Source organism: Erinaceus europaeus, chromosome 12 (genome assembly GCF_950295315.1).
Source record: "Erinaceus europaeus chromosome 12, mEriEur2.1, whole genome shotgun sequence".
Classification (NCBI taxonomy): Eukaryota; Metazoa; Chordata; class Mammalia; order Eulipotyphla; family Erinaceidae; genus Erinaceus; species Erinaceus europaeus.
In genome coordinates, this window is record NC_080173.1 from 41,266,751 (window position 1) to 41,283,422 (window position 16,672).

At 41.8% G+C, this 16,672-nt stretch overlaps 1 protein-coding gene across 4 annotated transcripts in view; it reads left to right on the forward strand.

Annotated features, from left to right (window-relative positions):
• Window positions 1–6,855: 6,855 nt before the first annotated feature.
• The window catches only part of TNFRSF13B (TNF receptor superfamily member 13B), a 35,935-nt gene continuing 26,118 nt past the window's right edge, over window positions 6,856–16,672 (forward strand). For 3 of the 4 annotated variants that reach the window (XM_060203272.1, XM_060203269.1, XM_060203270.1), the window contains exon 1: window positions 6,856–6,987. In XM_060203272.1, coding sequence (XP_060059255.1) covers window positions 6,921–6,987 — 67 coding nt within the window. In that variant the 5' untranslated portion in view covers window positions 6,856–6,920. The remainder of the gene's footprint in view (window positions 6,988–16,672) is intronic. The other variant, XM_060203271.1, reaches the window with a different exon arrangement.

A 16,672-nucleotide genomic window follows, 5' to 3' on the forward strand; every position in this document is an offset into this window, starting at 1 on the left:
ATTATTAAATCACTAATAAAATAAAACTTTTAAAAAGGCATCTCTGTCCTGAGAAAGTTGCAATTCCAGCCTGCCCCTGGTATGAGTCTTCTATATTTGGAAAAGTCACTAAAATAAGGTTTGAGGCTGGGGAGATGGAAAAATGGTTCTGTAAAAGACTTTTACGTCTGAGGCTCTGAGGTCCTAGGTTCAATTCCCAGCACCACCATCATAAGCCAGAGCTGAACAGTGCTCTAGTCTCTCTCTATATCTTTCTCATTAAAATGTATATGCATATATGTGTATAATATGCATGTGTGATTATATTATTTATAAATGTCTCTCCCACAGGGTGGCCTAAGCTGTGTGTGGAAGCTCTGCAACAGGGGAATGACCCTAGTGAAGGAATGACTCGGTTCACTGCTTCCACATCCTCAAATTAGTCACTCCACCCAGCAGAACCCAAAGGAACAAAACACCTGAAGAGTTTTTTTTTGCTCCTTTCCAGCCTTCTCACCCATCCATCCATTCATTCCTACAACAACTATTTGTGAAATGTATTACATGCTGAATACTTTGCTGTGCTCTGAGGACACTGTGCTCTTTGGTGTCCTCAGGCAGTCTAGAGTTGGGATGTTTCGATGTCTCAGATTTGCTATCTATATAAAAGGATAGATGGGCAGCCTCAGAGGTGGCACAGTGGCTAAACTTCTGGGCTTGTAAGTAGGAAGCTCTGAGTTTGATCCCCAGCATTGCATGTACCAGTGATGATCTGGTTCTTTGTCTCTCATTAATAAATCTTTATGGGAAAAAGATGTGTGGGTGGGGCCCAAGTCTGTAAGCTTCTTTTAGAGAACTGATGACAATGGAAAATATTGGAAATATCTTTGCCCAGTTTCATGGAGAGATAAGGGTGGGGGGAGTCTTTACTCTCACACTTTCATAGCCACCTACCCTAGCTACAGCCAGTCTCCAAAATGTAGTGTCCAGTGGAAATGCTGTACAGAAGGAAAAGATTGTACACTTATAGTGACCTTAGGTGAGTCATCATACCTCTTTGATCCTTAGTCTTTTCAAATAGCAATAATAATAAAGGTATTCCTAGAGGCCAGGCAGTGGTGCACTGGGTTAAGTGCACATAGTACTAAGAGCAAGGACCCATGCAAGGATCCCAGTATGAGCCTCCACTCACCACCTGCAGGGAGGTTGCTTCTCAAGCAGTGAAGCAGGTCTGCAGGTATCTTTCTCTCTCTCTTTTTTAAACAGTTCTCTTTTTAAAAATTGTTATCTTTATTTATTATTGCATAGAGACAGAAATTGAGAAGGGAGAGGGAAATAGAGAAGGAGAGAGAGAGAGAGACACCTGCAGCCTTACTTCACCACTCATGAAGCTTTCCTCTTGCAGGTGGGAACCAGGGGCTTGAACATGGGTCCTTGCATACTGTAATGTGAGTGCTTAACTAAGTATGCCACCACCTGGCCCCAGTGTCTATCTTTCTCTCTCCCTCCCTATCTTTCCCTCCTCTCTCAATTTCTCTCTGTTCTGTCTAATAAAATGGAAAATATCGCTGCCAGGAGCAGTGGATTCACAGTGCTGGCACTGAGTCCCAGTGATAACCCTGGAGGACAAAGGAAAAAAAGAAAGAAAGAAAGAGAGAGAGAGAGAGAGAGAGAGAGAGAAAGAAAGAAAGAAAAAGAAAGAGAGAAAGAAAGGAAGAAAGAAAGAAAGAAAGAAAGAAAGAAAGAAAGAAAGAAAGAAAGAAAGAAAGAAAGAGGAAGGAAAAGGTATTCCCATGATGATCGAACAAAGCCTCTAAAGTGCCTGGTACATGGAGGAGGTGCTCTACACCAACCACCCCAAATTTCTCAGAGTTGGTTCCTTCTGATGAAGGATAGGGGTAGAGTGTGTTTGTGTGTACGGGGGGGTGTGGTATAGGGCTCTTGTTGCAATATATTCTTTCTTAAAATGAAAATAGCTAAGTGAGCATGCTAGACAGTTATCTGTTTATTTCTACCACCAGGGGTCTTACTGGAACTCAGTGCCTGCTTGTCTCCACTGCTCTTGGCAGCCACTTTTCCTCCTTTTACACACACAGAGAGCGAGAGAGCGAGAGAGAGAGAGTGAGAGAGAGAGAGCACACCTGGGTCTCTGAACATGTTTGTACTCTACTGGGTGAGCCACTATCTGGTCCCCATTTTGCTTTATTTTTGAGCCCTCTCTGAGCTTTGAATTTTCCATAATAAAAAGTTGGGGGGGAGGAGTTTTTAAACAGAAAAAGAAACTAGATTCTTCTTGCTAAAATGTGGATACTGTTACTGCATAGAAACTACTGTTCACTTCTTCAAAGCAAATTGTGACAAAGACCTGGAGAGCATTTCTGAGAAATTAACATAGATCAAGGGCATGGGCACATGAGCAAGATAGGAAATTCAGCCCTTCTGAGTCATCTATGCAAATTGCACTCATGAAAATCAGGGCTTTCGCTACATTTCTAAGAAATGGCCTTTTTTGGTTACTCTTGCTTTTATTTTGCCTCTAGGACTCTCTCAGAGGAGAGAACCCCAAAAAGGTCTTGGGGTGGCCAAGCCAGACCAGACAATCACTCCCTTGAAGGGACCACAGCATCCAGAGTGCCCCAGAGTCCTTCAGGTCACACTGTGGGAGACCCACCACTGTCAGAGAGGAATCACTCTCCTTGGAAACCACTAATCAATGTGGCAGTGCTTTCTTTCATCAAGGAAATTGGTGGGCTGAAGGAATCCAAACTCTTCGGATTTTTTACTAAAATGCAAATTTAGTGGAAAATTGGTGAGACTCAAAAAAGATGAATTATCAACCCCTTAGGTGGTATAGTTGATAAAGCATTCAGCTCTCAAACATGAGGTCCTGAGTTCAACCCACAGTAGAGTGATGCTCTGATGTTCTATCATTAATGAATAAATATATAAGTAATGCAAAAATGATAAAATAGCTATTAAATGAGCTAAAGTAACTTGTATCCAAGATAATATCCAGTACTTAAGTGCTGCATAAAAACCCTTTTTGAGGGGGTCGGGTGGTAGCGCAGTGGGTTAAGCGCACATGGTGCAAAGCACAAGGACCAGCAGGAAGATCCAGGTTCAAGCCCCCGGCTCCCCACCTGCAGGAAGGTCGCTTCACAGGTGGTGAAGCAGGTCTGCAAGTGTCTATCTTTCTCTCCCCCCTCTCATTCTCCTCTCTCTCAATTTCTCTCTGTCACATCCAACAACAACAACAACAATAATGATGACAACAAGGGCAACAAAGCAGGGAAAAAATGGCCTCCAGGAGCAGTGGATTCATAGTGCAGGCACCGAGCCCTAGCAATAATCCTGTTAAAAAAAAAAAAAAAAAAAAACCTCCTTTTGTTACCATTGTTTTTTTTCTGAATTTTTTTCTTTTTGATAGAATCAAAGAGAAATTTCTCTTTCCTCTCAATTGAGAAGGAAGGGAGAAAGGGGGGAGGGGGACACACTGTAGCACTGCTTCAGAGCATGTTGTTTTCCTTTTCTGCAAGTGGGAGCTGGGAGCTTGAACATGTTATCATTCCTGATACGCTTTTCAATAGTACACTTAAAAAGACAACAGCTATGCAAAGAGACTCTCATGCCTGTGGTTCCAAAATCCCAGGTTCAATTCCCCTCTGTTGTGAGGCAAAATCCTGCAGGGAGATAGTATAACGGTTCTTCAAAAAGACTTTCCTACCTGAGGATCTAAGGTCACTGGTTCAGTCTCTAGCACCACCAGAAGCCAGAACTAAGTAGTATTCTGGTTAAATTTTTTAACCAGATAAAAAGAAATTAAAAAGAAAAGGAAAAAGGAACTGTGCAGCAGAGGAGATAGTTTCTCTGCAGGTCAAGTGAAAGACTTGCATTTGTGAGATTTCTGAGATTCTGGGTTCATTCCCCAGCACCATATATACCAGAGGGAATGGCCCTCTGGCCTTTCTTATAGTCAATCAATCAATTAACCAATCAATCAGTTGTGTGTGTGTGTGTGTGTGTGTGTGTGTGTGTGTGTGTGTAGCTAGGGTCTGGATCACTTTTTCATTCGGATAGAAAGAAAAATAAATACCATAGGGCTTAGTTCTGGGTCTCATTTGAAGCAAAGCATGACTTCTAAGTAAATATATTTTTTAAAATATAAGAACTGATTGCCAAGACAAATTAAGTGAAAAAGCAGCATGTGAAACAAGTATATAAAAAAATAGTCTATGCAGACTGGGTGGTAATGTGCACTGGCAGAATTACCTTGCATGAGCACCCTGGGTTCAAGCTCCTGGTCCTCACCTGCAAGGGAGAAGTTTCACCAGTGGAGCAGTTCTCTTTCTCTCTTCCTCTCTCTTCTCAATTTTGCTGTTTCTATAAAACAAACAAAGAAGAAAAAATGTATATGGTGGGGGAGATAGGTATGCAAACACTGAGGCTTCAAAGTCCTAGGTTCACCACCATAAGACAGAGCTGAGCAGTACTTTGGTTAAAAAAAAAAAGTATCCCCTCCTCCCCCCAAAAAATTAGCTTTGACCACTCAAAAACATATTTTTTTAAAAAGTGTGTTCTTGCAAGAATGAGGCAATAACCATAATTGAAAGTGCCTGGGCTTTACTGGAAGGAAGGCTGTGAGCCAATTATGAAGATGGCTAAGGGATCTCATGTTCCAAGATGGGAAATGGACTTTTTGCTGTGCTGTCACATCATTTGATTCTTTCTTCTTCTTCACACACATATAGAAGGGGACTGTCCCCTCTTTTCACACCCCCTCCAACTAGACCTTGTGGCAAACATGACAGCCTCTGGGTTCCAAACTTCTCTGTCATCTTGACTGTGGGATTTATAATTAGAATCCTGCATGCCCCAAGGGAGACAGTTCAGAAGGGGTGGGTTTCAGAATGAGGCCCTGAAACTTCCAGCACCTGTCCTGAGAGCCCAGTCAGAGGGCCAGCCTATTTATAAGGGTAAGGGAATCCAATCATGCAATCATGCCCACCTAATAGCAGCCCCAACAATTCCATGTGACTGTGGGGTGCTGGGCAAAAGGCAGGTGTGGTGCAGTGATCTTTCCATTCCACAGAGGAAGAGTAAGTTAGAGATACTAAACCCCTTTCCTCTGAAATGCACTCAGTCTGGTCCTGCCAGGTTTAACCAAGTGTGAAAGCAGAGGCACCAGAAAGAAGCAGATGATCTCCTTTGCCTGTTCATATTTGTACAAAGTTCTGGAAGGGGATGGGGAGGAGATGAAGCAAGGTGGTAGAGGTAGTGCAGTCAGTTTTCTTTGGAGAGGGCAGCCCTCTGGGAGAATGTAAATGGTCTCAGTCTTCAACAGGACCTTATGGTGTATGTCACTATATGTCAGTGATACTCCTAGTGAAAGAAAAAAGAAAACGAATAAGAGGGGCGGGCGGTAGCTCAGTGGGTTAAGCACATATGGCACAAAATGTAAGGACCAGGTAAGGATGCTGGTTCGAGCCCCCGGCTCCCCACTTGCAGGGGGGTTGAAGCAGGTCTGCAGGTATCTATCTTTCTCCTTGGGAGGCTTCTAGGGTATTGAGAAGACATAGAAACAAGTCACAATAGTGTGTGATAAAGGGTCTGGTTTCATTTATTGATAACTTACTATCTGCCAAGAACTTACTGTGTTAACGACCGGGAGATGGCTCACCCAGCAGAGTGTATACTTTTATCAGGTGGGAGGAACCAGGGTTGAGTTCCTAGCCACCACATGGGAGCGATGTGCACCAGGGAAGCTGTAGTATTTCTCCTTCTTACTCTGCCCCTTTATCTCTGTCTCTCACCCTCTACCTGGAAAAATCAAGATTCTACCAGGAGTGGTGGAAATGGGCAGGCAGGAAGCCTCAGCAAAACCATGGAGAGTGTGTGTGGGGAGGGGGAATGAACTGTGTTAAGTCATTTTTTTAAATTTTTTTTTTATTTTTTAATATTTATTTATTCCCTTTTGTTGTCCTTGTTGTTTTATTGTTGTAGTTATTATTGATGTCATCGTTGTTGGATAGGACAGAGAGAAATGGAGAGAGGAAGGGAAGACAGAGAGGGGGAGAGAAAGACAGACACCTGCAGACCTGCTTCACCGCCTGTGAAGCGACTCCCCTGCAGGTGGGGAGCCAGGGGCTTGAACTGGGATCCTTAGGCCGGTCCTTGTGCTTTGCGCCACATGTGCTTAATCCACTGTGCTACCACCTGACTCCCGTGTTAAGTCATTTTATCCTCTCTTTAAGATTTTATTTATTCATGAGAAAGATATGAGGAGAGAGAGAAAGAAACAGACATCACTCTGGTACATGTGTTGCCAGGGATTGAACTCAGAACCTCATGCTTGAGAGTCCGATGCTTTATCCACTGTGCCACCTCCCGGACCACAGTCATTTCATTCTCTTAAGCTGTGTTATAGGTCCTGCTCTTTGCAATCATTTCACTGACGAGGAAAATGGAGGCATGGAGAGGCAAATGGATGGTAAGACTTCCTCTTGATAAGTGGCAGAGGTGCAATTCAAATTGACCACACTACAGTCAACCTTCAATGGGCTTTGCTAGGAGCAAGACAGGGTTGAGAAAATGGGCACCTGGCCTGGCCTAGTGCAATCAGGGGTGGCTTTCCAGAGGAGGTGATACCTCAGCTGAGAACCAGCACACAGGGTGTGTGCAACAAGGCAGGAGATTAGGCCCAAGTGGCAGGCCAGGGCTAGTTTATACGTTCTCCCAGGCCAGTGTGGTGTGCTCTGGGGGGCGACCAGCAGAGAGGTGTCTGAGAGCACCAGGCCAAGCCCCCCACCTTGTGAGAGACAGAGGGCACAGGCGCAGAGAAGGGTTGGGTGCCACTGATTTACATCTTCCAGGTTGGGGGGAAAACCCAGGAAGTGCAGTCAGGCACCAATCGCGGCTAAGACTAAGAATAAACGTCCTGAGTAATGAATGACCTGGGCCTGAGCAGAAGAGGAGGCTGGAACCGGAGCCAGGCTGGCTGGGAGCAGCTGGGTAAGTGCTGGAGGGTGGCCAACAGGTCCCTAGGTGGCTGACCTGGGACTCAAAAATGGCAAGCTTCACGTGGCATGCTCTGAGGGGTGGGTGGCTGAAGGGAACCTGGGAGCACTAGCCAAGTCACCCACCTGTGTGAGACAGACAAAGGACGCAGAAATGGGGAAGCCCTGTACCCCCAAGCTGGGAGCTCTGATTGTGTGCAGCTGGCTCACATAGAAGGCGAGGAACTGAGGGGCTGAGGGCTGACACCCCACCTCAAATTGAACCCGGAACACCAGAGTGGTTAGGATACTTAAAAACCATTTTATTGGACTCAGGTATTCACTCACTCAGTACACATGTTACCATGCTGAGGTTCAAGCCCCCAGTCACTACCTGCAAGGGAAGCTTTAGAAGCAATGGAGCAGTGCTACAGATGAATCTCCTTCTCTCTCCCTCTTATTTTTTTTTAAGTTTTAATAATGATTAACAAGACTGTAAGATAACAGGGGTACAATTCCACACAGTTCTCACCACCAGAGTTCTGCATCCCATCCCCTCCATCAGAAATTTCCCTATTCTCTATGCCTCTGGGAGTATGGACCAAAATTCTTTGTGGGGTGCAGAAGATGAAAGGTCTGGCTTCTGTAATTGCTTCTTCACTGGTCATGGGCATTGGTAGGTCATTCCCTACCCCTAGCCTGTTTCTCTTCCCCTAGTGGGTTGGGGCTCTGGAGAAGTGAAGTTCCAGGACATATTGGTGAAGTCATCTGCCCAGAAAAGTCAGGATGGTGTCATTGCAGTGCCTACAGCTTGGAGGTACTCAGCTCCTTTTTCCTTTTCAGCACCCTTTTATCCCCTCCTCTATAGTTTTTTTTGCCTGGAAATCCTGCTTCCACTTAGAATTGCCAGGATTTGAAGTGGTTTCTTTGAGGGGAGTCAGCCTAGGTGTGTTGTTTTCATGCAGCCATCTTGATTCCACCTTTACCTCTTTCTTTTTTTTTTTAAACTTTTTATTATTATTATTATTTATTCCCTTTTGTTGCCCTTGTTTTATTGTTGTAGTTATTCTTGTTGTCATCGTTGTTGGATAGGACAGAGAGAAATGGAGAGAGGAGGGGAAGACAGAGAGGAGGAGAGAAAGACAGACACCTGTAGACCTGCTTCACCACTTGTGAGGGGACTCCCCTGCAGGTGGGGAGCTGGGGGCTTGAACTGGGATCCTTAAACCCAACCATGCACTTGGCTCCACATGCGCTTAACCTGCTGCGCTACCGCCCGGCTTCCACCCCCCCCCCCCCGCCACCCTTTACCTCTTTCAGTCTCACACCCTCTATCAAGAGAAAAATGGCCACTTGGAATAGTGGAGTTGTGCAGGCACTGTACCCCAGTTATAACCCTGGTGGCGAAAAAAGAAAAAAAATTATTTGGAAACTACTACTTCTGCAAGAGTAGAGAGGAAAGCATCACCAATCCCCCCTATCGATCAAACAGTTTGAACCGTAATCACTCTGTCATCAACCTCTTATCATCCACATCCCCCACTCCTCCTCCCACTCCCCCTCCCCACTTGATTATTTGAAAGCAAATCAGTCCTAAACATTTTCTTTCCTATCTGTAGATACCTCAGGATCTAGCTTTTAAAAACAAAACCTTTTTAAGAAGAAAAAAAAAGTAATTTTGCCATGACCACTTCTGATTTTTTTCTTTTTTTTTTTTTTTTAAGATAGAGACAGAGAGGCAAAGATGGAGAGTGAAAGAGACCACAGCACCAAAGTCTCCTCCAAAGCAGTGGGGGCCAGGTTTGAACCTGGGTCATGCACATGCTAAAGCAGCTCACTATCCAAATGAGCTATTTTGCCAGCCCTACTTCTGATTTTTGTTGTTATTTTTATTGCTATGGCTTCACCACTCTGGGAAGACTTTTTTCAGCTAGAAAGTGAGAGCAGAGACAGGGAGGCAGAGAGAGAGATTGACCATAGACTGAAGATCCCCCCACCTACCCAGAAGTGTCCTGGGGGCCAGAAGGTTGAACCTAGGTCTGGTGTATGACAAAGAGGCTTCTTCCCAGGTGAACTATCCTTTTTTTTTTTTTTTTTTTTTGCTTCTGTCTCTTTTTTAGTTATTAGTGATTTAATACTGATAGACAAGATTGTGGGATAAGAGGGGCGCAATTCACACAACTCCCACCACCAGCATGCCATATCCCATCCAGTTGAGCTATTTTGCTATCTCATGACCACTGCTGAAAAGAATGTTCGGACGTTCCCAGTTATTTTTCTTATGCCTTTTCTAAATGATTTCATTCAAATCAGAATTAAGACACAGGTCTAAATTATGCATTTAATAATATGGGTTTTTTTATATTTATTTATTTCCTTTTTTTGCCCTTGTTTTGTTGTTGATGATGTCATTGTTGGATAGAACAGAGAGAAATGGAGAGGAAAGGAAGACAGAGAGAAGGAGAGAAAGATAGACACCTGCAGACCTGCTTCACAGCTTGTGAAGTGACTCCCCTGCAGGTGGGGAGCTGGGAGCTGGAACAGGATCCTTACTCTGGTCCTTGTGCTTTGAGCCATAAGCGCTTAAACCGCTGCACTACCGCCTGACTCCAGTGTTGTTGTTTTTTTAATATTTATTTTAATGAGACATCTTCCTTCTGGTCACGCTAGGGATTGAACCTGTGATCTCAGAGCCTCAGGCATGATTGTCTGAGTGGTATAGTAGCTCTATTCCCTCCCTTCCCATGTGTGTGCTATGGTTGTGTGTTCATCTATAAGTCTTCACCAGGGTTCATTATTTGGTAACTTCCTGGTTATTAAAGAAACACATTGTGTGGTCCGGGAGGTGGTGCAATGGATAAGGTGTTGGACTCTCAAGCATGAGGTCCTGAGTTCCATCCCCAGCAGCACATGTGCCAGAGTGATGTCTGGTTCTCTCTCTCTCTCCTTATCTCTCTCATTAACAAAAGAGAGAAAGAAAGAAAGAAAGAAAGAAAGAAAGGAAGAAAGAAAGAAAGAAAGAAAGAAAGAAAGAAAGAGAAAGAAAAGGAGGAAGGAAGGAAAGAAGGAAGAAAGGAAGGAAGGGAGGGAGAAAGGAAGAAAGAAAGAAAGAAAGAGAGAAAGAAAGAAAGAAAGAAAAGAAAGACATTAATACTATAGAATGTCCATCCAGGAAGGTTTTAAAATTGTGTTCAAAGGCAGATATCTGGAGACAACTGTCACTAACGCTGAGGAAAGAATCTGAGTCTAGTTCTGCAGTAGTCCCCTCACGCTGTCCCCAGATCTGAGGGGTTTCCTGCCCTCAGTAGCAAATTTAGAGTCACATCCTGCTCCCTGATACTCTGTCCCCAGGGGCTAGGCAAGGAAGCCTGTCAATTTCACAGCATAAAGTTTTTAGTGTACTGGCAGACTTGTGCAACCATTAATAGAATTAATAGAATCTATTTTATGTTTATTTTTGTCTTTGCCATGGATTCACTGCTTTGGGTTGACATTTTAAGACAGAGATAGAGAGAGAGAAGGAGGGAGAGGGAGAGAGATATCACAGCACCGAGGCTTCCTTCAATGTAGGGGGCCAGGCTAGAACCTGGGTTCATGCACATGGCAAAACAGGAAGTTGTTTTCCCAGCTGAATATAATCTATTTTAGCACACTGTTGTAACACCCCTCCACCAAATAACCTTGTCATTCCTCACTTCTCTCACCCACAGTCCCAAGCTATCACTTATCTACTCTCTTGATTCTATCACTTATCTACTCTTTTGATTCTATAAAGTGTTTTGGGACACTTTATAGAATCAAAGATGATGTTCTGTGACTAGCTTCTTCATTTTTGAGATTCATCAATGTTGTAGCATGTGTCCGTGCTTCCTTCCCTTTAGGTCAAGTAATGCTTCACTTATGGCTACAGTTTATTTTATTTTTCCGGTTGTCAGCTGATGGGCACCTTGGTTGTTTATATTTTTTGTCAATTGTGAATAATGCTGCTGGGAAGATAGCATAGTGGTAATGCAGAAGGCTTTCATGCCTGAAGCTCTGAGGTCCCAAGCTCCACCTTGCACCACCTTAAGTCAGAGCTGAGCAGTGCTCTGGAACAAAAGACAGTCACGTACAAGTATTTGAGCAGACAGGACATTGGTTTACTTAGGAATAGAATTGCTGAATCATATGAGAATTTTGTATTTCACTTTTTGAGAAGCTGTCAAATTGCTTTCCAAAATGTTTGTACTGTCTTAGCATCCAGCTTCACACACAGACATCCCAATATTGTCACATCATGACCACTTATCACTGTCAGTTTTTCCTTACAGTTGCCCTACTTGGCATCTCAGAGTATGAAGTACACTTCCCTAATGACAAATGATGTTGAGAGTTTGTTCGTATGTTCAATAATCATTCAGCTATTGTTTTTGGAAAACTGTCTACTCAACTCATTACTCAAGTCTAAACTGGGTTGTCTTTTCCACTATTGAGTTATAAAAGTTCTTGATATATTCTTGATACAAATCCCTTATCATATATATTATTTGTAAATATTTCCTCCAAAGCCATGGTTTGCTTATTTTTACTTTTTTCTTTCCTTTCTTCCTTCTTTTTCTGTCTCTCCTCTCCACCTCCTGTCTTCCTTTGCAGCTGGGGCTTTGCATATGTGCTATTTCAGCACTCAGGTTAATTTCTCATTCGGGTAGAGAGAAAGGGAAAAATACCACAGCACCCAAACATGTCTGCCTCCTTTCTTAGGTTAGGGTAATTCTTAAATGTTATTTCTTCAAGTAAAATTCTAACCTTGGAAGCTCGCCCAACAGAGTACACACTTTACACAAAAACCTAGGTTCAAGTGTCTGGCTACCATATGGGAGTACAATGCTTCATTAGTGGTGTCTCTGTTTGGTTCTAACTCCATCTCTCTCACCCTCTATCTGAAAAAAAGAGTGCTGTGAGTAGTGGAACAGTGCAGGTGCAGTGCCATAGTGAAAACAAAAACAAATAAATCTAGAGTTGGGCTGTAGCACAGCAGGCTAAGCGCTCGTGGCAAAAACAAATAAATCTGGCAAAAAATAATCTGCCCCATTTCTCTCTCTCTCTTCTCCTTCTGGAACACTGTGATGCAAATGTTGTTCCTCAGTGAAGGAGCAATGGATAAAAACTCCTAAGCATGAGGTCCTGAGTTCAATCCCCAGCAGTACATGTACCAGAGTGATATTTGGTTCTTTCTCTCTCCTCCTATCTTTCTCATTAATAAATAAGTAAAATCTTTTTTAAAATGTTGTCCCTAAGGAGTTGGGTGGTAGCACAGCAGGTTAAGCGCACATGATGCAAAGTACAAGAACCGGCTTAAGGATCCCGGTTCCAGTCCCTGGCTCCCCACCTGCAAGGGAGTCGCTTCACAGGCAGTGAAGCAGGTCTGCAGGTGTCTATCTTTCTCTCCCTCTCTCTGTCTTCCCCTCCTCTCTCCATTTCTCTCTGTCCTATCCAACAACGACGACATCAATAACGATGACATCAATAACAACAACAACAATAACTACAACAATAAAACAACAAGGGCAACAAAAAGAGAATAAATAAATAAATAAATAAATAAATAAATTTTAAATGTTGTCCCTCTTGATGTTGTGCCATCATATTGCATCAATGATTTTAGTTATTTTTGATGTTCCTTTTGTTTGGTTTACTCCACCTCATCCTCCAGCTCATTGCTTTGGTGTCTTTCTTTTTGCTGCTGAGCCCCTCTACCATATTTTTTTAGTTCTATTACTGCATTTAGCTCTGTGGTATTTGTTTGGATATTTCTCACCCTTTATCCACCTTTGGAGTGTTTCTCTTCCATTATTCTCATTTTAGTGGACATCATTAGGGCCATTACTTTGAAGGCATCTTTAGGAAGTTTACATAGCTCTGTTAAATTTGGGGTCCATCCAGGTTGTCTTGATCCATCAACGTGGATAATTTCTCCTATCTTCTTATTATGTTTAATGTTCAGTGAGAATGTGGGCCAGAGGTCTGTGCATGAGGACTATGGCAACCAGGGGCTCATGATCACAAGTTCTTAGCAGAAGTTATTACACTGAGGTCAAACAAGCCTGGGTATTGATTGACCAAGGGTTTGAACTTGCATGTTCTCAGCCACCACTAAGTTGCTGTGGGCAAGAGTTCAGGTCTGGAAGGAAACTGGGGCCTCAGCCCCTATGGTGACAGCACACATAATTTCAGGCATAGTATTAACATCATTTGTTGGAAAGACTCTCTGTTTCTTTGATATTTTGTAGGCATGGGGACTTCTCTTACTTCTCTTATGGTAAAAATAGAAAAATTTACGATTTCAGTTCTTTTCAGTTCCTGATAACTTCTAGTCTATTTTCTGACTCTGAGTTTACTTGTTACAATTACCTCAGAAAAATGGATTAATTTAACATTTGTCCTTTATGAATGGTTTATTTGACTCAGCATAATGTCTCCCAGCTTTGTCCATGTTGTAGTATACCTTACCACTTCATTTTATTGATTTATTTATTTTGAAAAGAGAGAGTCTAGAGGGAAGGTTGGAGAGACACCTGCCACACTGCTTTATCATTTGTGATGCTTCCCCTGTGGAGGTGGGGAGTGGAGGCTCAAACCCAGGTCATTGCACATGATAATATGTGTACTCAACTGGGTGTGCACCACCTGGCCCCTCTTTATTCATTTTAAAACTTGGATTATATCCCATTGTTATATACATTTTATTTATTCTTTCATCTGTTGATGAGCCCTTGGGTTGTTTCCCCCTATTAGCTATTGTGAAAATACTGGTATAAATACTTTGGTGTACAAGTATCTGTTTGAATTGCTGCTTTCAATTATTTTGATATATACCTTGTAGTAGAATTACTAGATCACAAATTCTATTTGAGAAATTTTCAAATTGTTTTCCACAGTGGTTGTACCATTCATTACTCAGCATACAGGTGTTCCATTGTCTCTGTATCCTCACCACACTCTTTCACATATTTAAAAAAAAAAAAATTAACTAGAATGGACCTTTATTTGCTGTTTATTCCTCCTCCTACCTTATTTGGTCATGAAAAATCATAATTCAGGCTTTTGTCTTTCTTTCTTACAAGGGCACTACTCAGCTCTGGCTTATGGTGGTACCTGGGATTGAATTTGAGCTTGGAAGGGAGCTTGGAAGGCAAGGTTCCAACTTCATTATCTTGCATATGGAGATCCATTTTTATTGAAAAGACTCTCTCCTGTCTTTCTCCATTGAAGGCTTTGGTAGCCCTGTCAAAAATCAGTTGGCACTATATATATAGAAGATACTGTGAGTTCTTTATTTTATTACACTACTGTTGGTCTGTCTTTATGCCAATTCCATATTGTCTAGTTAACCCTATAGTAAGTTTAAAAATCAGATAGTGTGAGTGTTCCAACTCTGTTCTTCTTTTGCAGGATAGTATTGGCTATTGGGGAATTCTATATAAATTTAGGATGGGCATTTCTACTTGTGAAAAAAGTTATTGAGATTTTGTTAGGGCATGTGTTAAATATTTATAATTTTAGGAATTCTTGCATCCTAATAATATATATTTTCTTTTTCTTTTTTTAAACATCTATTTAATCCCTTTTGTTTTCCTTGTTTTATTGTAGTTATTAATGTTGTTGTTACTGATGTCGCCATTGTTAGATAAGACAGAGAGAAATGGAGCGAAGAGGGGAAAACAGAGGGGGGAGAGAAAGATAGACACCCTGCAGGTGGGGAGCCGGGGCTCAAACCAGGATCCTTATGCGGTCCTTATGCTTCATGCCACGTGCGTTTAACCTGCTGTGCTACCACCCAACTCCCGGCAAGAACTTTTTATATATTGACTGAAAGTAAGAGAAAGGGGTATCCTTGCTTCGTTCTTTGTCTAAAAGAGAAGCTTTTAGTCTTTCACAACTGAGTTCAGTGTTATTTGTGGGTATGCCATATATGACCATCATCATTTCAAATAATAAAATATTAAATATTTTTATTATGAAAGGTGTTGACATTAGTTGAGTAGTTTTTCTACAACAATTATATAATCATGTAGTTTTCACTCTTCATTTTTGCAGTTAACATTCTGCTGATGTTGTTTTTTTCATATGTTAAACAGTCATTGCATTCATATTTTTTTACATGCTATTATATTTGATTTGCTAATATTTTGTTTAAGACTTACATCTATAGTCATAAACTATATTGTTCTGCAATTTTCTAATGCTATCTTTACTAAGCTTTGGTCAGTACAATGCTTATTTCATGTAATGTGTTAGGATATTTTCCTTACTATTTTATTTTCTGGAAGAGTTTAAAAAGGATTAGTGTTGATTTCCTGCCAGTATTTGGTAGGATTCAGTAGTGAAGCCATCTGTCTCTGTACTTTTTGTTGGAAGACTTCTGATTACTGATTTCATCTCCTAATGAGAGTTCTGTTCTGATGGCCTTTTCTATATGTACCAGTTCTAGTAGATTGCAAATTTCTAGGAAATTTTCTATTTTATTTTATTTTTTTAATTTCATTATTGGGAAATTAATGTTTTACATTCAACAGTAAATACAATAGTTTGTACATGCATAACATTTCCCAGTTTTACATATAACATTACAACCCCCACTAGGCCCTCTGTCATCCTTTTTGGACCTGTATTCTCCTGCCCCCCCCAACCCAGAGTCTTTTACTTTGGTGCAATACGCCAATTCCAGTTCAGATTCTACTTGTGTTTTCCCCTTTGATCTTGTTTTTCTATTTCTGCCTGAAAGTAAGATCATCCTATATTCATCCTTCTGTTTCTGATTTATTTCACTTAAAATGTTTTTCAAACTCCATCCAAGATTGGCTGAAAATGGTGAAGTCACCATTTTTTTTTTATTTCTTTATTGGGGAATTAATGTTTTACATTCAACAGTAAATACAATAGTTTGTACATGCATAACATTGCCCAGTTTCCCATTTAACAATACAACCCCCACTATGTCATTTATCATCCTTCATGGACCTGTTTTCTCCCCACCCACCCACCCCAGAGTCTTTTACTTTGGTGCAATACGCCAATTCCATTTCAGGTTCTACTTGTGTTTTCTTTTCTGATCTTGTTTTTCAACTTCTGCCTGAGAGTGAGATCATCCCATATTCAGCCTTCTGTTTCTGACTTATTTCACTCAACATGATTCTTTAAAGGTCCATCCAAGATTGGCTGAAACGGTGAAGTCACCATTTTTTACAGCTGAGTAGTATTCCATTGTGTATATATACCACAACTTGCTCAGCCACTCATCTGTTGTTGGACACCTGGGTTGCTTCCAGGTTTTGGCTATTACAAATTGTGCTGCCAAGAACATATGTGTACACAGATCTTTTTGGATGGATGTGTTGGGTTCCTTAGGATATATCCCCAGGAGGGGAATTGCAGGGTCATAGGGTAGGTCCATTTCTAGCCTTCTGAGAGTTCTCCAGACTGTTCTCCACAGAGGTTGGACCAATTTACATTCCCACCAGCAGTGCAGGAGGGTTCCTTTGACAAAGTCACCGTTTTTAATAGCTGAGTAGTATTGCATTGTGTATATAAACCACAACTTGCTCAGCCACTCATCTGTTGTTGGACACCTGGGTTGCTTCCAGGTTTTGGCTACTACAAATTGTGCTGCTAAAAACATATGCGTACACCGATCGTTTTGGATGGGTGTGTTGGTTTCCTTA